Here is a 24,054-nt window from a genome sequence, read left to right on the forward strand (position 1 = left end):
TTTACGATAGCAGCTCAAGCACTGTCAGTACCGACCTCTGAAAGGGCTCCCTGTAGCTCTGCTCCATGAAGGATGTTTTGTATCCCAATAAATTTGATAAGTTGATGATATGTTGCTTTATGATATGGGGTTTTATAGCAATAAAAATGATAAACCCCACATCTTTCACCATAAATAGAAATAAATAGATGTCCAGTTCAGATTCTAGTCTGGACGTGTACATTCTATTTATGGTTCTACTTTACTTTTATCAATCAATGGTTTTTTGTTTTCTTTTCTTTAGTGGATCCCATTTTTGATAAATTGTCAAGTCTTTCAGCTGGGACTAAGAACTAAATTTCTGCATGAGATGGGTAACCAAGCCCTTGAATCAGCACATTCTGGTTTATACTGAACGTTTGTAGTTCAGAAGATGAGCACTGGCAAAATGAAGCCTGCAAAAGCACAACATTTTCAAACGTGCTTAAGCCACCTTGAGTGTAGGTCACCTTTTCCAAAAAACACCATTCCACTCACCTGCTCAGGACTTCACATGTGAAAATGAGAAAGGATTTGGCCCAGTAGCAGAAGGAGAAGCAGGAACAGCGTGTGCTTTACACAGGTGGCATTTTCTGTTAGCTCAGTCTGTGTGACTCAGGGCTCAAGGCTCCCAGTGTGTTACTGCTTGGGATGCTACAAAATAAATGATTAAAAAATTCATCTTTTGTTCCCACTTTTTAGTCTAAAGACCTTTTTGCATCCTCTCTGGGAACATATTAAGATTTCTGCTTCCTTTTAAAGCGCTCGTGCACAAACATATTATGGTTATATGGGAATATAACAGAACATAATGGTTATATGGGAATATAACAGAATATAACGTGGTTATATTGGGAATACACAGAAAAAAGGGGCACAAAACATTTTGTTTTGGGAATGGCATGGCTTCAACTGCCCCAAGCATCCAAACCCATTGCTCCATTTTTACTTCAGCTTTGTTCCAGTTACTGTTTTGGACATTACACCTGGGCATGTCTGGTACCTTCTGTCAGGAGCTTCACCGTGCTGGGCACGTGCAGAATTCCCTTGCCTGGATAAGGTTAATGAGCGTCTGTGTGGTTTGGGGAAGTGTCCCATGAGGTGTGAGGGGTTTGGGATGGCCACAGGGCCTTGGGGAGAGCAGCATATGGATCATGGAATCCCAGGAACTGCTGCAGTTTGGAGGAGGCCTCCCTGCTGCTGCCTCACTCACCAGGGAGGAGGCAAAGGTTGGAAAAAACAACTCTCACAGTCACTCATAAATAATCAAAACTTGCCTGACCTAGGAAATGAAGTTCCTTCCTTATATATCTTATTCTCTTCTCTTTTTTCTCCTTTTTTGCTTTAAAATCCCACTGCTTTGTTTGATCAGAACAAGGTTGTCAATGCTAAATTCTCAAATGTCAGAAAATGAAACTCGTTATGTTTGTGTACGTCTCATTCTAAGACAGTAGAGCATTCTTCAGACAACAACTGGATTTACTATTCCCACTGTTCTAACATCCTCTTAATTCTTTTAATTTAAAATTTCAGCTTACAAAGCCTCAGCCTAAGCTGGAAATTTTGGAGGTGCAACTGGTTACTGTTATTAGCCATAAAAATCAGTAAGAAGGGCTGAATCCTTTCTCATAAAATACCTAAGCTGAGGAAACTTTGCCTAAGGAAAATCTACTTCCATTTGGTACTTCATACTCCCAATATACTGCTTTTATTAGACTGGATCAGTGTAATTCTTTTATCTACTATTCAATTATGACTTTTATTTAAAGAAACCACTGGAATTCAGAAACACATTTCTTCAGCAAACACACATTTTTGGGAAAAAATGTAGACTTTGCCCAGGCCAAATTGATCTAACTGATAAGACCTCATGATTCAGTGACTTATTTTGCTCTCAAACAAATATTTACTAGCAGAGATAACAAACCCCCAGCATTCCAGCCTCACTGCATCCTTTCACCTTCTGCTGACAACACGAAGTGAAAGTGGTCAGCCCCAAGCAGTCTGGGGGGAGGGATGTGTGTTTTACCAGTCAGGACTTCAGATTCCCTGGGGTGGTTCATTCATTGTCTCAGCCCAGCAAGGTACAGGTGTAGCACAAACCCCTTCCCTCAGGGAGGGTCTCTAAACCCAGCTTGCTGTAAATTCTGCAGAGAATCCCATTGAAGGAGTTGGATTTGGCGTATTTTCCAAATCCTTCCATGCCTTTTTCATCTTTTTTATCCTTCCTGTCTGCTCAGGGAAAGCTTGTGAGTGGTTCCTGGGCGAATTGTCTCTTACAGCCCTTGCTCAGTGGGCATCAGGCCCAGCAAAGGTTTAACTGTTCCCACATCCCACTCATGCAGAGGGACAAGGGGGCAAGGAAAACATTCCTACTTCCTCCCCTAATGGCTGCTCTGTTAGCTCTCAGTTCTAACCAACACCAGAGGTTTGCTGTAGATGTATAAACTCAAACTCAGCTCATGCCACTGTCCATACAGAGGCTTTTCTTTTTCCCCTAAAACTCTTCTAAGAGTTTTTAGAGCAGGCATTTTCAGAACTCGTCTAAATTTGAATTTATAAGTCAAATTACTGAAAAATGAGGTAAGTGCTGAACTCCAAGAACAGCAGCTCTTCTCACCATGTCACTGTGAGCTCTCAGTGCACTTTGTTATGGGGAATGTCAGTGAATCCAGCCAGGAGCCCAGGCTCCTTCAACTACCAAGGGACAGTGGAAAGCTCTTTAGAGACAGCACATCCTATAGAAATCAATATTTTGGTCTTCACTGAAAACTTTCCACTGTTAAAGGAACACAGGAAGTGTAGTTAAGGCAGTGCTTAAGCAAGGCAAAGTTGAGTTTTACTGCATAAATGAGTACATACATGATGAAGAACAGACATTCTATGCTGGTCTTTCCATACTATTTCCCTTACTTCACCTCTGATAAAACATGAATTAAATAAACTCATTAAAAGCCCATCTTTGTGCACAAACAGGACAGCCCCACATATACACCAGAGCAAATGCTCCAATTCATGCCCAAAGCAAGTTTATTCTATCCAGTGAAGCTGCTTTTAACCTTCTCTGAATTAGAGAATTTACCAGTCCAATTCCCCCACATGGTTTTGTGTAAAACTCAGAGCAAAACATTTCTAGCTATAACTTGGAAACTTAGGAAAGAATTTTACCCTGAGTTTGTAATATCAGAACACTCAAACATTTTGTAGTCTCGTTGAGGGTGTTATGTGACTTCACAGAGACATCTGATTTTCTTGTGATCTGAAAACTCTGCCATATTCTGGAGTTTTCTGACTCTGTGTCTAACCTACCCAGCAATTCTTTCCCATGGGATGTTTCTCTTCCTTTCCCCTTTCCCCAGGTTGCTGTTTAAAGGCTGCTCTCACAGCAGAGTGGATGAAGCAGTGCAGCTGGGAGCAGAGCATGGCCAACACCTTTGTCACTGTCCCTGACGGGTACGGCCTGCCCGAGCCCATCCAGTACTACGGTGAGTAAAGCAAGTTTTGTACTCTGGAAATGCAGAAAAATGAACTCCTGGGGGAATTATTTTTTGTTGAATTCATTTTAATTTATCTTTAATGCACTTGAAAGCTCTTACCAAGCTCCTACTGAAAGTGTATGGAAATCTATGACTGTGTGCTCATACAGATTTTTGAGCACAATGGGATTATTCTGACTGAGCTTTCCATAGAAACATCCCCAGTGCTGTCTCCCTTGGACCTGCATGGAGAAGACACAGGGTTTATTACAGTATTCCAGATACATTATCAATAGATAATGCCTCTTCTATATCTTATGGAACTATAATTGCAATAACTAATTTGATTTTGGAAGACTAAAGGCAGGACTCAAAGCCCACTAAAAGGAAAAAAAAATCTGTTTTAAAAAATCTTCCCAATTTGTTTTTATAGAGATTTTAATAATCCCAAAGGAAGAATGAAACATGATGCATGTTGCACAGGCTTTCTTTGGTATAGCTGTGTGTTTTTAAGGGAGCCTGGATAAAATTAAAACTCAACAGACAAAAAGGCAGGAAGAAACTATCTTTGTACTTCTGTACCTACATTTTACTAAACTAAATCCCATAATTGTAAAGACACATGTAAAAGTCTCTGCCTTTTACTCCTCTGAAGTTCAACTTTAGGACCCCTGTCACAGTTATTTTTAGTACTCTCTGATTTCTACACAATTTTTCTCAGACCCTTGTGCAACATTTTCAAAATGATGCCTGAGATATGTATCAGTAACAAACACTTTATTCATTAAGAAATTCATTTGTGGAACGTATTTGACTGTAGTGTGGACAACTAATAAGAACAAACCTTAAGTGTAAGATCTGAAGGCAACTGTGCCATCAGTTGGCAAGTGATATTCAATTATCTACTAACACTAATCCACATGATATTGCCCAAACTGTTACTGAGCCATTTTTGCTACATTTCAGATTTCACTTAAGAGCATTACAGGTTCAAATTTAAATAGAATGTGTCAGATTGCCCCTCTAAAAACATGTTCCTCTAATATTTATGCTACTAAATCTATAAAACATTTTTTGACGGTGTTTGCAGGGGTCTTAGGATGAGGGAAGAGATGAGGATCTGACTCCATGTTTCAGAAGGCTTGATTTATTATTTTATGATATATATTATATAAAAACTATACTAAAAGAATAGAAGAAAGGATTTCATCAGAAGGCTGGCTAAGAATAGAAAAAGAAAGAATGAATAACAAAGGTTTGTGACTCAGAGTCAGAGCCAGCTGGGCTGTGATTGGTCATTAATTAGAAACAACCACATGAGCCCAATCCCAGATGCACCTGTTGCATTCCACAGCAGCAGATAACCATTGGTTACATTTTGTTCCTGAGGCCTCTCAGCTTCTTAGGAGGAAAAATCCTAAGGAAAGGATTTTTCAGAAAATATCATAGCTACACATTTTCAAACTTTGGAGCAGCTGATGTTGAGATATTCTCCAGGTTTTCACTGCACTTTCCGTTTCCCTCGGAACAGATGTTCTACCGGAGCACATCAACTACCAGCTGCAGGAGGCGGATTTCCAGGCTGCCCCGTACTGCCAGTACTCGGCAGTGCCGGTGCCAGCGCTGCAGCCCCAGCCCGGCCCGGCCCCGTACGGCTCCTACAGCCTGGAGCCCCCGTACGGCGACGGGCCCTGCGTGGGCAGCAGCTGCGAGCTCAGCAAGGGCCCCTTCCCGGCTCCCCACGGGGAGGACGGGGGGTTCCAGGGGCTCAAGAGGCCCCGGTTGAACCAGGCGGTGAGGCTGAAGGGGCAGGAGGAGCTGTGCGTGGTGTGCGGGGACAAAGCCTCGGGCTATCACTACAACGCGCTGACCTGCGAGGGCTGCAAAGGTGAGCGGGGACACGGGGCCTCGGCGCCACCTTCCACGAAGATTTGAGCTGGTGCTACCACAGCGGCTTTTCATTTATCTTATGAACCCCCTATCTAACAAACTCGCTCCAAATTCACGTTTTTATAACATTCTTTGAGGAAATATTTTTACAGTCTGTGTTTGATACGAGCACTTTAAGCATCTCATGTTTGCATTGATGACTTGTTAGAGTAATGTTAGTGTAAGCAGGTGCTGGTTTTCTTATGAACATTTCTTAGAGATTTGTTTCACTGTTATTAATTTCACTTATGATTATAATTGAATAAAAGCAAGTAGTAATTACTTGCTAATCATATTTTAACTTGTAGGTATGGGAGCTGTGTCATGAGGGGCAGCTGTGATCTCTGCTCCCTGTGAGCAGGCACAGGACTTGAGAGAAGGGCTGGAGCTGTGTCAGGGGAGTTTAGGTTGGATCTCAGGGAAGTTTCTTCCCCCAGAGGGTGCTGGCACTGCCCAGGCTGCCCAGGGAGTGGGCACAGCCCCGAGGCTGCCAGAGCTCCAGAGAGTTTGAACTCTGCTCTCAGTGATGCACAGGGTGGGGTTTGGGGTGTCTGTGCAGGGCCAGGGGATGGACTTGGTGATCTTCGTGGGTCCCTTCCAAATCAGCATATTCTATGATTCCATGTATGGAAAATGTCAATTAATATCAGTCAGAAAGAACCAGACATAACTATGTTTTTAAAAAGCAGAATTAAAATCAAGCTAACTTTTCCATTTAAAAAACCCAACCATTCAAACCCGGAGGACACTTTTAAATCCTTATGAGATAAAGCTCCTTTGATTGCTCCAGCCATCACCTTGTTATAGATACATATTATAAAATTGGCTTTTCACAAATATTACAATGGAGTTTATCTATGTTATGTTAAAGTAACTTTGCTATAAAGTTTTTATTTCTGTTGTTAATTAAGCTTAGACATAGTAGTGAAATAGCTAATATAAGCTATAATATAAGCTTATGCTATATATATTATATAGCTAATATAAGCTATATAATATATATAGTATATATAGCTATATAGTATATATAGCTAATATAAGCTTATAATATATATATTATATAGTTAATATAAGCTATATAATATATATAGTATATATAGCTATATATAATATATATAGCTATATAGTATATATAGCTAATATAATATAAGCTTATACTATATATATTATATAGCTAATAAGCTATATATTACACAGCTTATACTATATATATTATAATAGCTATATACTTGTGTAAAAATGCCTACTTGAATAAGATAACATCCAATGAACATAAGAGAAAGACACCTGTACAGATCTGCCAACTATCAGCACTCACCATCTGAAGACAGTGTGGACCAAGGCCCAAACTGGATGTGATAAAGAGAAAGAGCCAAAACCACAGCCAAAAAACACACATACTCTAAAAAAGCAGACCCAAAGTGAAGCCATATAAAATAGTCCCTGAAAAATGGAAACTAGTTTATAGATATACATAAGAGTCTATAAATATGCAACAGGCTGATGCAATGGAAAAGGTGTTTAAGGGGTATCCCCAAAAGTAACAGTGTCGTCTTAACTGAGTGCCAAGATGCACCTGGCCTATGCACTGGCCTTGTCTCCTAATGTCCTTTATTAATCTTTTTTACATTTTCCCAAGAAAGTAAACGTGTTTCTCACATCTGGTGCCCGTTGCCAGGCTTCTTCCGGCGCAGCATCACCAAGAAGGCGGTGTACCGCTGCAAGAGCGGCGGGCACTGCGAGATGGACATGTACATGAGGAGGAAGTGCCAGGAGTGCCGCCTCAAGAAGTGCAGAGCTGTGGGAATGCTGGCAGAGTGTGAGTGCTCCTTCCTGCTGGATTTTTTACTCATCACCGCAGATAAAACCTTCTCCAAAGTCAATCTCTTCCTGATGATATTGGTCTGAGCTTTGTTTGGCTGTAGGGAAATGTAGAAAAAGCTGGGGTTGTTTAGACTGGAGAAAAGGAGACTCAGGGGTGACTTTAGCACTCTCTACAGCTCTGAAAGGTGGCTGTGCTCAGGTGGGGCTGGGCTCTTTCTCCAGGAACTGACAGAACCAGAGCACACAGCCTCAAGCTGCACCAAGGGAAATATAGGTTGGTGTTCTGGTGTTTGCAGGGGTCCCAGGACAAGGGAAGAGATGAGAATCTTGACTCTATGTTTCAGAAGACTGATTCATTATATTATGATATATATTATATTATGATATATATTATATTATGATATATACTATATTCTATTATACTATACTATATTCTATTATACTATACTATATTCTATTATACTATACCTTATGAAAATGATATATTAAAACCATACTAAAAGAATAGAGGAAAGGATTTCATCAGAAAGCTTGAAAGGAAAGGAATGGAATGATAATAAAATCTTGTGACTGTCCAGAGAGTCTGAGACAGCTGGACTGTGATTGGTCATTAATTAAAAACAACCACATGACTCCAATCAAAGATCCACCTGTTGCATTCCACAGCAGATAACCATTGTTTGCATTTTGTTCCTGAGGCCTCTCAGCTTCTCAGGAGAAAAAATTCTAACGAAAGGATTTTTCATAAAATATGTCTGTGACAGGTTGGATATTAGGAAAAAGTTTTTCATGCAAAGAGCGATAAAGTTCTGGAATGGCTGCCCAGGGAGGTGGTGGAGTCACCATCCCTGGGGTGTTTAAAACAGACTGGATGTGGCACTGGGTGCCAGGGTTTAGTTGGGTGTTAGGGAACGGGTTGGACTCAATGATCTGGAAGGTCTCTTCCAACCTGGTGATTCTGTGAAAATTAATTTTGTGGATGGTGGAACCTGTAGCAGCTTGGTGTGCAGAAGCCTCACCTTAAGAGAACTGTTGTTCAAAGACAGTACAAGAAAAAAAAGGAACTACGAGCAAGATAAGCTAAATATCCCCAGTCTTATCGGGACAGCAATGAGCAGATCAGAGGAGCTTTGGGGTTTGAGGGAAAAAAATTAAATAAAAATGGCATGATGGGCTTTGGTAAAAAATTCTGATGCCTGTGTGTCACAGAGCCACAAGGACAAAGATGCCTGCAGACCCTCAGGCCTTTGGTGGCCACTGAACATCAGCTCACCTGATAAGTGACCCAGCCACATTCTCTAGGAAACACAGTTCATTATAGGTGACAGCTTCTGTGCTGCAAACTGGAGTTACCTCTAATAAAAGTGATGACCTCAGACTGTAATTAATTGAAAATGCAAGCCCTGATGGCCACTTCACACCTCACAGGTTTGCTGACTGAAGTCCAGTGCAAGTCAAAGCGACTCAGGAAGAATTTCAAGCAGAAGAGCAGTTTCCTTTGCAACATAAAGCTGGAAGATGAGGGACTGAATAGTAAGCAAGTATCATCTACAACAAGATCTGGAAAAGTGGGATATTTTTCTATTTAAAATATCTCTTTTTATCACTTATTCTTCCTCCAAGGTGTTGTGACTCGACTGGTTTATTTTTTTAGCAGATTCCAGAAAAGATGGAACTTACTCCAGGAGAACATCAGCTTCTTGACCACATTGTAGCAGCACACCAAAAATACACAATTCCTCTTGAGGAAGCCAAGAAGTTTGTAGGTATCCAGCACCCCCAGCCTGCATTGCTGAGTCCCTGCTGCTGTGTATTTTGGCTATATCCAATGTGCAAATGCTCTTTTTGCAGCTACAGGAAACTGCAAGCCCTGAGGAAAGTTTCCTCCACCTGTCTGAGACAGCTGTTGTGCATGTGCAGGTGTTGGTGGATTTCACAAAAAGACTCCCAGGTGAGTTCCTTCCTTTGGGGAACATTAGAGGAACCAAATCAAACTGATGGCATGAACCAGAGAAAAATAAGGCTTCAAGAAAAGGCTTTAAACTGATTATTTGTACTTTTAATGTGCCATGAGGACAAGCTAGAAGCTTTCAGTTCAAAACTTTGCTATGATTAGATTTCTTCTCCATTTCTGACATGGAGTAGAGACATTTTCTGGAAGCATGTGGACCTCAAAATACCACCTTGAGGGAATTACTATCTCACCACATTCTCTGAAATCCAGTTGAGTCTACAATTTATCATAATCACCAAAGGAAAAAACCAGATGTTCCTTCAAAGGAAAAGGCAGCACAGAAGGGACTAACCAGGTGTTCTTATTCATATTTTCCTTTCATAAAGAACAAGGAAACATGCAATTAAATTCACTCCTGTTCAGTGTAAAGTTGACAAAGTAACATTTGACAGGGAGGGTGATAACTTTTCTTTGTAAAACTCACTGACAAAGGTCAATCACCATATCTAAAGCAGGAATTTGATGTCATTCAGCATCTGTGGGGCAGAGCTGAAGGAAGGGGTGAGCTGTCTGTTTGCTTGTGTTACACATCCTGCTTTGATCAGGTTTAACAAAAAAAAATCACCGAAGTTCCTTTGCTCTTGAATTACAAGTACAGACAGTGAGCTTGTCAAAAGATGAACACAATTTCTAAAAAGAAAATAATGTAACAATTGATGGAGTATCCACAGTCACTAAACAATGCAGCAAATTTACCAGGTGTTAGGCCTATATCAGACATTAGCAAGAATGTTTTGATAACCCTTGCTTAGTCCCAGATTTTTTACTTGTATCTTCCTGTCAATCTTTTAAACTGAAAACTCCCCCTCTTTTTTTTTTTCCCTTTTTAATTGTCTAACCTGCAGACTAGCAAGAAAGATCCCAAGTCTTTGGCACATGCATCATTTAACTATGGTTCCTCCTTTCCAATAAAGATATTTACTTTTAAAAAATCATTTTTTTCACATCATGTTTAGGGCTTAAAGGCAGCCCCAGCCTTCCCTGCTCCTGAACGTGCACCTTTCTCTGCAGGGTTTGAGAGTTTAGCCAGTGAGGACCAGATTGCTCTGCTGAAAGGGTCCACAGTGGAGGCAATGTTCTTGAGATCAGCTCAAATTTACAACCAAAGAATGAGTGAGTGCCAGCCATCAACCAGTGAAAGTAGGTCTGAAATACTTGACTTGCATCATTGTGGGGTGAGTGGATGATAGCAGCTATTAATTACCTATTATACATTGTGTCAAATTTAACACAAGAGACCTTGACCAATAAAAAAGGAACCAAAGAACTTGGATCCAGATGCCAAAAAGGATTTTATACCTTTGTGGGTCTGGGAAAAATTCACACATTTTCAGCAATGATACAGACAAATATTTAAGATTGCTTTAAGCTTGACTGGGAACTGTCATCTGCCTCGTTCCAGGTCATGTCAGACTTTCTGATCATGGGATGTGTTGTCATGTTCAAAACCTTGATAAAACCAATATTTATTCCATGGAAATGTGTCATAATAAAGAGAGGCCAACTTCTACTACTACCACAGGTAATGGAGGTCTCAGAATATAAACATTGTGAATTTTTTGCTTTACTGGCCCTACTTTTCTTACACTGAGCTACACTGTCCCTATGGCCACTGTTCCATCTCCTTGCCTCTCTTCTTCCTCTCTTTTCTCTTTCCTTCTCCTCTCCCCCTCCCTTGAGCTGCTCTGGCATTACCTCCTCAGGTATTACACACTGGCATTACATCCTCATGGCAGGGAGAGGTGTCTATGCTTGCTTATACTCCTTGGGTAATATACACATTCAAAAAAATACACACTACCATAAAACTTTTGTTATTATTTTAGCAATTAACATTGTTTTCACAAAGTTAGTTAACTATTTCATGCAATAGAACAGCCCCAAGCCTCTAAAGATTCACAGAATCATGGAACGGATGAGGTTGGAAGGGATCACAGTCACCTGGTGCCAGCTCCCTGCTCCAGCAGGGTCATCCCAGAGCAGATGGCACCGGCTCATCTCCAGATGGGTCTGGAATATCTCCAGTCAGGGAGACTCCACACTCTCTCTGGGCAATGTGCTCCCTCACAGGAAAGAAGCTTTTCCTCATGTTCAGGTGGAGCTTCCTGAGCATCAGTTCCTGCCCGTTCCTCTGGTGCCATTGCTGGTCCCTGCTCTCCCTGCAGACAGGGACACCCAGGAATGAGGGCCCCTCTCATCTGGGGCTCCTCTCGAGGCTGAGCAGCCCCAGCTCCCTCAGCCTTTCACAGAATCATGGAATCACTTAGCTTGGAAAAGACCTCTAAGATCACAGAGTCCAACCATTCACCATTTCCTTGTAAGATGCCCCAGTCCCTTCACGAGCTCCACAGCCTCAGCAGGGTCTGCTCCAGGAGCTCCATGTCCCTTGTCCTGGGGAGCCCAGAGCCGGACACAGCGATCCAGATGGATCCAGGGAGGGTCACCTCACACCCTTCAGGCAATGATTTGGAACTGTTTCTGCACTAACATCCTCATTATTCTGCACCTTTGCTGGGTTTTTTTTTTTTTGTTTGGTTTTGGTTTGGCTTGGTTTTTTTTAAGCAAAAAATGTTTTTTATCCATTTTCAAGGCATAACTGAGGAGTTCATCACCGCCCTATTCTACTTCTACAGAACCATGGGGGAACTCAAAGTGACCGAGACCGAGTACGCTCTGCTCGTAGCAACAACAGTGTTCTTTTCAGGTAAGCTGGGAAGGTGACAACAACGAGCTGTCACTCGCCCCTGGGGAGCTCCCATTCGTCCCCTCAGGGGCGGCGGCGCCCGAAGCATCCCGCTCACCGCTCTCTCCGTGCCGCCGCTCTCCCGCAGACCGCCCGCTGCTGAGGGACAAGCGCCATGTGGAGGAGCTGCAGGAGCCGCTGCTGGGGATCCTGTACAAGCACTCGAAGCTGCAGCACCCGCGGGACCCGCAGCGCTTCGCGCGGCTACTGGGGCGCCTCACGGAGCTGCGCTCGCTTCGCCACGCCCACGCGGGGGCGCTGCGCGCGCGGGACCCGCGCCTGGCCGCGCCGCTGCGCGACCTCTGGGACCTCCACTAGGCGGCGCCAACGCCGCCGGCCCGCGCGCCCCTTCCAGCCTGGGCTGCGCGCCGGCGTTTCCCGCCCTTTTCGCCCTCCCTCAGCGGCCGCCGTGAGGCGCCGGTGTCGCTGCCGGTGTCGATGTGGGCGGTGATGTCGCTGTTGGTAGAAGTGTTGGTACCAGTGCCGGTGCTGGCATCGGTTTGGGTGCCACGCTCAGTGCCGGTGTCAGTGCTGGTGTCCATGTCGGTGCCAGTGTCACTGCTGGTGTAGGTGGTGGCAGTGATGTTGCTGTCGGTACAAGTGTTGATGTCGGTACCGGTGCTGGTGCCGGTATTGGTTTGGATGCAGTGTTCAGTGCCAGTGTCAGTGCTGGTGTTGATGTTGGTACCAGTGCTAGTTGTCACTGCTGGTGTCAGTGTTGGTGTCAGTACCAGTGTTGGTGCTAGTGTTGGTATTGGTACTGGTGGCAATGTCAGTGCCAATATCAAGTGTTGGTGTCACCGCTTTTCTCCAGGCCCACCAAGAAAAACCCGTTCAAACGGCTCGTGTGGCTGTCCCTGAGCACTGGGCAGGGCCCGCACCCAAAGCCCAGTGCGCCCTCGGGCTGTGGGGCTCTGTCAGGTCACTGGTGCCACCAGCTGTCCCCGGCCTGGCTGCAGCGGGTGGGGGACACCAACAGGGACATGGGGACACTGCTGGGAGCCCCCGGGCAGAGTCCTGACCCGAGCACACACATCCCGACCTGTCCTGGGAAGTGTTCAAGGCCAGGTTGGACCAGACTTGGAGCAAGCTGGGATGATGGAAAGTGTCCCTGCCCATGGCAGGGGTGGCACTGGATGAGCTTCAAGGTCCCTTCCAACCCAACCCATTCCATGGTTCTGTCTGTGTGTGAAATTCGCTGAAGTCATTTCTCTGCAGACTGCCAAGACTGGTGCTGGAAGGAACATCTTTGACTTCAATTTCAAAGACTTCTGCTGTTATTCTCTGTGAAGACTGAAGGAAATCATCTTCATGATCATCTGCTCTGTGTTGTAACTGCACATCACTGATGATAAATCCATGTTTGATGTGGGTGATCCAGCAGTGAGCAGTGCCCCACTTGGATGCTTGCACTGGCTTTGAAGTCCTGCTTACACCAGACCAAATGTGCAGTGGAAATGTTCTGTCACCAAACTGAGTTATATGAATTAAAAAAATTATTGTTTCATGTCGAGGTTCCTTACAGAATATGTTTAGATTCAAATGTGATATTCTGACAGGAGATGAGTTACACTATTTATCCTATTTTTTGTGACTTGAAAACCTTGTAAAATGGCATTTTCATACTAAAACATAGACAGATGTGGTGTTTAAAACTACCATGGGAGTAAAGAAAAAAAATAAATATCAACTACTGGACTTTAAAGAAATCATTTTGCTTCGTGAATCCTTTATCATGCACCTGTGCTCAGATAAGCAGCAGCTGATGAATTCTTCCCATCAAAACCTTCCACTCTGGCCTTTGCCTATAAAGCAAACTACAAAACACCAGTGGTTTGAAAAGCCACTGTGAAGTATGAAGCCAGAGAGTTCCAAAGCCATTACCAATACTGGTAACTTGAAAAATTGCAGGCAGTTGATTTATTAATTAAAAATCGTATTTTCACATTAGCTGTAATTGTTTTTTTTCTTCTGGATTTTATAACCCTTTACAAATCTACCCCTAGGAAACTAACTCTTAAGTTTGTGCAGAGTTTTAACAAATGCCCAGGTGATGATTTTAATTTGCCATTCACTCCCTGTACTGTGGCAAAATCATTGACTCAGGTAAAACTAAAATAAATTTTACCTTGCACATTCTTTAACATTTTTAATATTGTCGAGTTTTAATATTCATGAGCAATCTAACAGTTTAGTAGGTGTAAATGTTAAATACAGTTTCACTGTTAGTTTTTTTTAATATGTTGACCAAAATCACTTCATAGTTCAGATATGATTTCACAGGAAGTAAAACTTTGCTCTGAAGCCGATGAAGAAGTCAGCTATGCATCAACTCTGCTTATCTGAACTCTTAGGGCTTCTTATTTGTTCACAATCAGTACCTCAAGTATTATTTAGTGAATATTTCAAGGCTAAATAAGAAGGCAAAGGGGAATAATAATTTTCTGTTTCCTGTTTGCAGCTGAATCACTTAGAGGAGAACTTTTGAAGATTACAAGAGGAAAAAACATCACTTAGGTTTTGCACACTTACAGTCAGGTTCCACCGAGGAAATTTACTTTTCAGAACCTGATTTTCAATATTTTAAGCAATTTATTCTAAAAGTATTTATAGAATATAATGCAAGTGTGTTTGATCTTTGTTAAAAATCTATAAATATATGTAATATTACATTTTAGTAGCATTTTTTAGTAATCATCCTATTTTTCTTAAATATAAAGTTGAACTGAAAATCCAGTTCAGAAAAGACAAATACTGAGCATTTACCTCTTCTATTCTGTCCCACCTGGGGCAGAGTTTTACCTTTAGCATTATTTTGATGCTGGGTTGGTACTGTTCATCCTTGACAATACTACAGGACTGCTCTGGATTGTCTTTGGTACTAATTTGTTGTTTGTTTTTCTGTTTAGCTTTGCCCTCAGCACAGTGATTGTGTATCTCAGACTAACAGAAATATCTCGCACTTTCCAAAGAAATGAAACCAAATCCAAAGGGCTCTATGGTCTGAGCCAAACAGCAAATAGGATTATGAAGTATTTTCAGACCATAAATGGAGATTGCTGGCATATGATATGCAACAAAGAGATTTGCTGCTTTACTCTGGGGTTGATAGGAAATGCTGCAGTTAATCCTAGGAAAGAAAAAGAAGAGCAGACTGTGAATCTATAAATTTGAGAGATGAGAGCTATGTTTTGGGCTGTTACAGAGACTGGCAATAGGCAGACTAGCTTTGAAAATTCAGCAGCCACAGTCTGTTTAAATTCAAAACCTGGCAAACCCACTTGTTTCTATGGTAGCATATCAGGATCTTATTTCCTTTTATCAGTGGAGGGCTGCAACTGGATGGACTTGGAAATAATTCCTCTACCAGAATACTCATCTTTCAGAATCTGATTGGTTTTGTCTGTTTTTCAGCAGCAGAGCTGCTGGTTTGTTTGTTTGCAAGTGTGGACATGTTTTTACTATCTACAGCTGCATATTTCATGGAAATAAGAGTGGTTCTGCTCTGTAAGTAACCTGCTCATGAGATCACAATGTTTTCTTTGTGTTGCACCACTACCAGGGGCAGAGTGAGTAGGAATAATGTCTGATAACTTCTCATTGTTCCTCCTTTTGTTTTTGGCACTGGACAAGTGATAGAGAATCCTATTAAATTACATATGAGCTTCTGGTATGCACTGAATTTCTGTAGCCCATTACAGAGACTCTTGGGGAATGAACCCAAGGATTTTATAATTACTAAATTCTATTTACAGATATCAGTTGAAGCACTTCCTGTAGAACATCAGCACACCATCATTCACTTAATGAAAGAGTAAAATCACTGATGTCAGGGAATGGATTGGTTTGGTTAACAGAAAGGTTAAAGATAAATAATTAACAGTGTAACTGGCTGTTCCAGAACAGGGCTGCAAAGCTGGGCTATAAAAGCACATTAAAAATTTCTATCACTGAGTCTCTGCAGGTCAGCAGGAGGGCAACCAAAGCAACAGATCCATGAGCACCAGACTGGGGATGATGGATTTTAGGAAACTGTATGGAAGAAGCCTCAGGCACTCACAAATTGTGACACTGGACTTCGTTGTCCTGCCTGTCTTTTGTCTGGCTGCTCCCCGTAGCTCGTGGGACCTCACTCCCATCAGAGAGGTCGTAGTGAATGAGCTCCATGGTCACAGCCATGAGGACAATCCAGGAGGTTTTTACCAGCTTGACAGTTTCTGTAAATGACTGAAGACATGTGAATATCAGCTTTTTGATGGGCAGGATAATGGTGCCAGCAAGGGAAAGGCAGCAGCCAGGAGCTGCTGTGACCATATCAGCATGGGGCTGAGCTGATAAGCAGCACTCACACTGGTCCCAAGCTCCACTCAGAGTCATTTATTGCCCTTGCAGATAAATTAATTTTCATTCTTAATACCTGGTCAGGTATTTCCCCAGTGCACTGGGGAACACTAACAATCTGAACACTAACCAGTGTTCAGAGGCTGGGTAAAAACATGGCAGTGAATAAAGGCACCACTGAGACCAAACCAACTGCTCCAGTGGCTGACAAGTGCCAGCATTCAGTGTCCCCTCACTGGGATGACAGCTCTGAACCTTCCTGACAGGGGGGCTCTGCACCCATGGAACCAGAGACATTGCATCTGTGCAATTGCCTTAACAACTAAATTTGTAATCACTGCAAACAATGAAATTGGGTTTGTGTGGCATGACCTATTTTATGTAACATCAGTAATTATGTTTTCATCCGTTAATTCTTTATCGCTCAAATCCTGTATCAATTTTCTGTTATTTTACCTGGCTGGTGGAGAATTACCTGGGTCAACACTTTTTCCTTAAAATATTGCCATTAAATTAGGACTTTCTTTAATGTTTTGAAATTCCCTCAGTATTACAGACTTCTTGTAATGAGCATTAGCTAGCTAATCATGTAGATTTTAAAGTATTTATTCCTTATATGATTTATTTAATAATTTTTGTTGCAGATCTGTGTGTGGTTGTTCAGTCACTGTGTTTTCAAAAGCATAAGTACTTTGCACTTACTCTGCATCAGCAGCTTGTCTTCATCTTGTAATCTTCCCTGACTTTATTATTGGCCTCTGGCCTCCCAAAGTTTATTTCCTACTCTTCAGCTTCCTGTGCAAGTTTTCTGCATTTTCTCACCTCTAACAGATATTGTTGTTGGTTTTCCTCTAATTTTGTTGCTGTAGTTTTTAATGTTGCACTCTCTTTTTCATCTTTATTATGACTTCCATGCCTTGTTAAAATTTGCTACTGATGTCCCTAAATCTTGTTAAGGCAAATTCTTAAACCCTTTTTTTTAACCCTAATCTCCCTCTGCCACCCTCCCCCTTACATTGAGTTTTCTGAGCTCAGAGAAATTGGCACTTTGAGGCAGCACAGAGTGCATGTTCTCACACTCTGACCTGTTCTCTGCCTATGTTCTTATAGGGGGTGTTGAGACACTTTGAACCTGGCTGTGGTGGTCTCCAGGGTGCACAAATGCAGCTCCAACTGCCTAAAGCTGTCAGTCTTTAGAGGAAAGAATCAGCTGTGCATGCAAGGGTCACATGTGATATTTTTGCTTTAAGAATGCTGGTGTTTAAATCTTACTTTGAGCATTTTTTGTCCTCTCCAGGTTTTAGTTTTATGAATTTTTTCAGCTTGTGTCCTTTGAAATACTCTCTGTATTTGCCAAGAACAAACATTCTTTTCTGTGGTTAAAGCTTCAAAAGACCAAGCCCATATATGTGTATGTAGTGTGTGTGTGTGAACAGTGTATATATACACATTTACATTATCTGTGTGGGGTTGTGTGGTGTACACTGAGAGAATCTGAGTGTTTGTATTCCAGATATATCAGAAAAATACAGAGTTAATAACAAACTAGAGTAGTAGCAAAGTGAGTGTTACTCTCCTGTTGCTAAGTGAGGTGGACAGATGTTACAAAGAGTACAATTAATACTCTGCTGATGTCCCTAAGCCAGAAAGAGGTTTAAACAGAATTAAATTATATTTAATTCCAGAAAAATTATATGGTAGAAATTAACCCAGAATTAAAGACTCCATGAAAACAGAAAGCATTTGGCTACTCTTAATTGAACAAAATCTCTATTATGTTATCCAAAAATGCTTGAAAAATTAGTTCAGGACACAGACCTGTGTGCAGCAGTCTGAAACCAGGAAAAGGAGACACCATTGTGCAGGAATTAGCTGAACACCAGTTGGGACCAACTGGATCACTCCTCCAACAGCTCATAGTAACCATATTTACCACCTCAAACTCATGTTTTCCATGGTTTTTATGGCTATGTAAATCAGGGATGTGGCTGACCTGCATAAGACATCCATCAGATCAGATTCCAGATGGGAGTTAGGTGATGGGCTGGAAGGGCACGTGTTCCCAGAGCTGCAGGCAGGGAGCTCAGGGAGGGGCTGACACAGAATCCTGCCTTTGTTGACCTCTTCTCCCTCTTGCTCCCCCAAATGTATTTTCCCCCATCTGGGGACATTGTTTCATTGGTATTGATGCAATATTTTGTTTCTTACTCTGCTGTGAGGAGTGGTTTTATAAGTTTTTCCCCTATCAATCAATATTCAGTGAATTGTTTGTTACTTCAATATTTGCTGAGCAAGTTCCAGGCCAGCCAATTTCTGTCTTTGTTTGAGCAGGTGAGTGAGGCTGTGCCTGAGCAGGCTGCAGAGCAGTGACTTTGATTTCAGATTTGTTGCTTCCTGGGCACTGCACAGACTTAGAGAACCCCAGAATGGTTTCGGTTGGAAGGAACCTTAAAGCTCATCCCATCCCACCCCCTGCCATGGGCAGGGACACCTTCACTATCCCAGCTGCTCCAACCTGGAGCACTTCCAGGGCTGGGACAGCCACAGGTCCCCTGGGCACCCTGTGCCAGCCTGTCCCAGCTGGGCCTGGCAAGGAGCAAGCAGAGTGAACCAGACCTTGTTAAACCTTAGCAAAACACAGGTGTCAAACTCATCAGCTGTGATTCTGGAGGGCTCCATATCCATTCCAGCCTTCCTGCCATGGTGTTGCTGTCCTATGGAGCAATTAAATGAATCAATAATAACAACTTTTTAAAAGCACTGGTTAGTTTAAAAGCCTGAGGAGAGAATGACTGTTAATATAATTAGATTTCCAGCTCCAGTTTCCAGGTTAGGATATTATGGACACATTTGTTCCTATCACATTTGCTTTGTGGTTCAGTATGAATTTTCAATAGATGACTTTGTGATAAGAAAGCAGCAGTTCACATGCAATTATATAAACAGTAAGATCAGCCTGGAATTAGCCTGGAGAGTATAAAGCACACACAGAGCTTGTGCTGGGTCACTGCCTCTCCCAGCTCAAGGCAGAATCAGGTTCCTGTAATAGGGAAGAATTCTGCTGACAAGAGGTTGGTCTGTCCAGATTGGTGTTGCAGCTCCAGGGTAAACCAGCCTGTGTAATGGATGGCTTTGCTATGGGAAATTGCCAGCTGGAAGAGACTAGAGGGTGATGTCCAGATATTGGTAGACACTGGCATTTAAAGTTTATCATTTAGAGGCTCTAGAGTAGTTCCTGAAATTGTCTTAAGAGCTAATCAAGGCTTTGTTCTCAGGATCCACCTGCAGGTCTGAGAAATGAGGTCAGCACAACAGACAGATACAGCAGGATTCATTGAGTTGAACTCTTTGCTGATGTTCTTGATTGTAATTTGCTTGAATTTATTATTTAGTTCTTGGCTGTGTTCCCATCTCATCATGCCTCTAAGCCATTGGAAACTGAAAAATCCAGTTTTATGCCTGATACGCACAGCCTTGTCTTTTTGTCTCTTTAACATTTTATAAGATGCTTTCTTTAGAAAATTGTTTTAAAGCAGTGAGATTATTTTATTATCTCTGCTTAATTCTAGAGCTTATGTTCTCTTACATGTCACACTTTCAAATCTTTCAGCTCCTCTTATTTGTTCTGTGTCAGGACTTTATCACTCACTAGTGAGAAATTCCATGTAATGTGCTTTAGTGGGGGGAAAGTGAATTTGTTCTATGTTGTTAATGGCCTCTTTGCCCTTATTCTCTGTTTAATTATTTCAGTAGGGACTGAGATTGGAAAGAAATTGTCAGGCTGTAGCTAGAAATGTTAAGATTACCCCAGGTCTGTGACTGTCCTGGCTGCTCCTGTCCCATGCAGAGGACACGGCTGGAAGGCACATCCCACTTTACCTGTGCTTTGCTCTGTTTGTTTGTTCTTCCCCATCCAGCATGAGTCCCTTCTTTGTGATGTCTCTCCTCTTTGGCCTGATTTTTGGACAAGCAGCATCACTGTGTGCTCCTTCTGAGTACACAATCCACGTGGAGAAGCAGGAATGTGCCTATTGCCTGGCCATCAACACCACCATCTGTGCTGGATTCTGCATGACTCGGGTATGAGATGTTTCTGGAACAGCCACCACTGCAAACCAAGGCTCTGTTCTCCCACAAAATAGTGTACAAATCATTTAATTGTAAAAGAGTTTATCACAGGCAGAAAAACTGCACTGTCACCATGTTTTCAAGTTAGCTTTTTGCAAAGGTGGGGATGAAAAATGCCAAGCCTGTGGAACTATGGAGCTGATAACACCAGTGGCACAACAGAGATCTGACTGCTGCTGCCACTGCAGAGCCTCTGGGGGCAGTTTGTGAGGGGCAGATTATATTGGGTCACTCCTAATTAATGTAAATAGCTTAGGTAACTTCTGCTCCCACTGCTGCTGTCCCAGCTCTGCAGCAGCCACACCACTCCTCACAACTTCACTGTCCAACACAGCATTTTGAGTTCCAGCTTGGGCAGCAGGGAGCCAGAAGAGATCACAAAGCACAGGGAACACTCTGAGCCATGTGGATTAATTAAACCAGAAAAACAAGGGGAATGTGCCTGCGTGGGGAGGGAGCCCCAGTCACAATTAGAGCTCTGAACTCAGTAGTACCAGAGCTGGGCTCAGGTGTGAGTTTTGGCCTCTGCACCTCACAGGACGTTTCTGACACACATATGCCTCAGTGAAACAACACATTTCTCTTCTCTTTGTAGGACAGCAATGGCAAGAAGCTGCTCCTCAAGAGTGCTCTGTCCCAGAATGTGTGCACATACAAGGAGATGCTGTACCGGACAGCGCTGATCCCGGGCTGCCCTCTCCACACCATCCCCTACTACTCCTACCCTGTGGCTGTGAGCTGCAAGTGTGGCAAGTGCAACACTGACTACAGTGACTGTGTCCGTGAGAGGGTCAGGACAAACTACTGCACCAAGCCACAGAAGCTCTGTAACCTGTAAAGCTTTCAATGGGATGGGGGTGAAATGTACTGCTCTGCTCACACCTCGACAGAAATAAAACTGTTTCGTATTTGGTTTGCAAACTGCTGTGCACAAACATTTATTCTGAAGGTGTGTTGTTAGTTGATTCAATTAATTGGGTGTTTTGAGACAGGCAGAAAAGAATGCTAAAGGCTGTATGTTTGTATTGAGAACCCAGATGAATTTACTTTGGAGAAGGAGGAGACCGAACTGTGTGAATGTATCAGCCTTTGCTCACAAATCCCAGATATTTTCTGAAGAGATGCTCAGAGATTCTTTATATTGACATATTTCAGAATTTGATATTGATTTATTTCAGAGTTCACCTATTTCACTTTATATATTTCAGAGTTTAAAAAAAAGGCCATACACACTCTTGGTATTGAACTTTTAAAATATATTTTGACACATACTTAGAGCCTTCAAATTAGCAGCAGTATTTTTCCATCTATGTATTATTACTGTAGACACTGTAGATCTGTGTCCTCCCTGCTGTTGTCCAGATCTGTGTTTATTGGGAATGCTTCTCTACATGAATGGTATAACCCCCCCTTCCCTGCAGAAACAGAGTTTGAACTACACCTGTCTCTGTGAGCACTGAGGAATCACTGCAGCTTCAAAGCTGGCTGCTCTGTTCTCTGCAAGGGGAGCGTGCTGCCATCAAATGGAAAGCAAAACTCAAAAAATCCCATTTTTCCCCACAGGTGACCACCCCCCATCCCCCAGGAGTGGAAGGAGAGCTGAGCCCACCCTGTGTGCTGCACATGCACAGGTGAGAGGTGCAGAGACAGGAATAAAGAAAAGTAATGCATGTAATCAATGTAAGCTAACAACTGCTTCCTTTCCACTGAGATTGTAGCTCCCAAGAAATCACAGACATTCCATTCACACATTGCTTGAAATAGTAAATAAAGGAACCAGAATTCACAGGATACGAATATGAATTTAAACATTCTTAGAAAAGTCCTGCTTTCGGGATTGCAGTTTTCATGACGGTTCCTAGAATCTGATTCTCTGTTCCAAACACCTTCATTTTATTTAATCTGCAGCATAACCTGTGAGAAAGCCCAAGGGAAACTGCTGGTGCCCCCCTGGAGCAGGGGTTTGGACTGGATGAGCTCCAGAGGTCCCTTCCAACCTCAACCAACCCATGGCAATTTGAATGTGTGTCACGGATTCTAGACAAGGTATGAACTCCAATTATATGTGCATTATTTGGTGATAAAGAAATACCTTCACAGGCAAAGTTTAAAGATTTAAATATTCCAAAAACAAGTTTGAAATTTACAGAAAATCCAGAGCATCTGCAGAAGCAGCCCTACTTCTGTAAAACAGATCCCTCACACATGGTTTAAACAACCCAGTCATAGCTAATTTTGTACAAGACTATTTCTAAAACTCTTCGGAGCAGGAGAGGTTAGTTACAATTAAATTACAAACACTTTCTGGTGGTGAGAATCTGGTATTCCCAGCCCCTTCTGTGTATCACACAGATGAGCTGTGATCTCCCAAGCTCTCCAAGGAAGAGCTGCAACATGAACTGCCGCTCTCCAGTTGGTGAAGAGCACAGGAGTGGTAAAAACACTTGGGAAATAGGTATTTATTGAACAAAGCTGCCCTTATGGTATCTGGTAAATGCCAAAGAAACAAAGTGTTCAGCTTTAAGATAAGCCAGAGCTTTCTCAAGATGTCTGGATTGTTAAAAATACTATTTAGCACAGGAATATATAATTCTGTTTACTACTAAGCAGCACTTGTACTTAGGAAAATAAAAAGAGAGTACTTGGCTATTTACAGTATCAGCAGCACTGCTAAGTTATTGTAATGTCCTTTATGGCCTGACAGATTTGTCTTCAGTACAAACAAAAAACAAGTCTACTTTTACGGCTAATGCCTATGGAAAATCATTGAGAGAAAATAACTAATGTGCCTTTTTTTACACTTTAGAAAAACCCAAACTGAGACGTTTGCGTTGTGCTAACATATCTATTTAACCATATGCTTCCATGCCCTCCGAGGTCAGTGTTAGGCATATTCAAGTTTAAGACTCCCAGGCCCAGTGATAAATCCCTGTTCAGGTGATGATTCCTTCCGGACGTGTTTGTTACCTTCCGTTTATCCCAAGACGGTTTCCACATAACTCAGCCATGGATTTGCAGGCAATCCAAACATCCTCACGCAGGGTCCGTCCCTCAGCCCGGGTGGGGAGAGCACAGAACGGGCTGGGGGGGCCGCGGCTGCTCCCGGCGCTCCGGCCCGCGGCAGGTGCTCGGAGAGGAACAAACCCGGGCGCATTCACACGCGGAGCACGGAGAAGGAGAAGGAAAAGCAGGAGAAGGAGAAGCAGGAGAAGCAGGAGAACAAGCCCGCCCTACCCCGGGCGGAGGGAGCGGCCTGAGCTCTGTACCCGCGGGGGCTGCGGCGACACCCCCGCCCCCAGGGGGCGCTGTGGCAAGGGATCTGAGGGGCGGGGCCGCCGCTGTTCCCCGCATGTAAAGCGCCGTGGGCGGCATTGGAGGGGGGGATTCTGCCCTGCTCAGGTGAGACTCCACCTGCAGAGCCGCCTCCAGCCCTGGGCGCCCAGCACAGGAAGGAGCAGGAGCCATTCCAGAGGACGTACCAGGATGATCAGTGGGATGGAGCAGCTCTGCTGGGACGAAAGGCTGGGAAATTTGAATTGTCCAGCCTGGAGGAGAGAAACTTCGGGGTGACCTTATTGAGG

At 42.9% G+C, this 24,054-nt stretch overlaps 2 protein-coding genes across 2 annotated transcripts; both read left to right on the top strand.

Annotated features, from left to right (window-relative positions):
* The first annotated feature begins 3,412 nt into the window (after nt 1-3,412).
* LOC136566347 (bile acid receptor-like) lies at nt 3,413-12,322 on the top strand. Its single transcript, XM_066565451.1, has 10 exons — nt 3,413-3,503; nt 5,026-5,382; nt 7,102-7,242; nt 8,676-8,815; nt 8,902-9,009; nt 9,099-9,198; nt 10,273-10,401; nt 10,664-10,783; nt 11,852-11,965; nt 12,093-12,322. The coding sequence occupies exons 1-10, from the start codon at nt 3,413-3,415 to the stop codon at nt 12,320-12,322; spliced, it is 1,530 nt and encodes a 509-aa protein (XP_066421548.1).
* A 3,102-nt stretch (nt 12,323-15,424) lies between these two features.
* Nucleotides 15,425-21,311, top strand: TSHB (thyroid stimulating hormone subunit beta). Its single transcript, XM_066565481.1, has 3 exons — nt 15,425-15,511; nt 20,263-20,425; nt 21,069-21,311. The coding sequence occupies exons 2-3, from the start codon at nt 20,264-20,266 to the stop codon at nt 21,309-21,311; spliced, it is 405 nt and encodes a 134-aa protein (XP_066421578.1). The 5' UTR covers nt 15,425-15,511; nt 20,263.
* Nucleotides 21,312-24,054: the final 2,743 nt, after the last annotated feature.

The sequence above is a fragment of the Molothrus aeneus genome, chromosome 24 (assembly GCF_037042795.1).
Source record: "Molothrus aeneus isolate 106 chromosome 24, BPBGC_Maene_1.0, whole genome shotgun sequence".
Taxonomy (NCBI): Eukaryota; Metazoa; Chordata; class Aves; order Passeriformes; family Icteridae; genus Molothrus; species Molothrus aeneus.

Excerpts from the sequence above, each read along its gene's own strand:
- LOC136566347 (XM_066565451.1), top strand. The coding sequence starts at position 3,413 with ATGAAGCAGTGCAGCTGGGAGCAGAGCATGGCCAACACCTTTGTCACT. Across the intron at positions 5,383-7,101 it reads GACCTGCGAGGGCTGCAAAG|GCTTCTTCCGGCGCAGCATC; the intron begins GTGAGCGGGGAC and ends GCCCGTTGCCAG. Across the intron at positions 10,784-11,851 it reads AACTTCTACTACTACCACAG|GCATAACTGAGGAGTTCATC; the intron begins GTAATGGAGGTC and ends TCCATTTTCAAG.
- TSHB (XM_066565481.1), top strand. The coding sequence starts at position 20,264 with ATGAGTCCCTTCTTTGTGATGTCTCTCCTCTTTGGCCTGATTTTTGGA. Across the intron at positions 20,426-21,068 it reads CTGGATTCTGCATGACTCGG|GACAGCAATGGCAAGAAGCT; the intron begins GTATGAGATGTT and ends TTCTCTTTGTAG.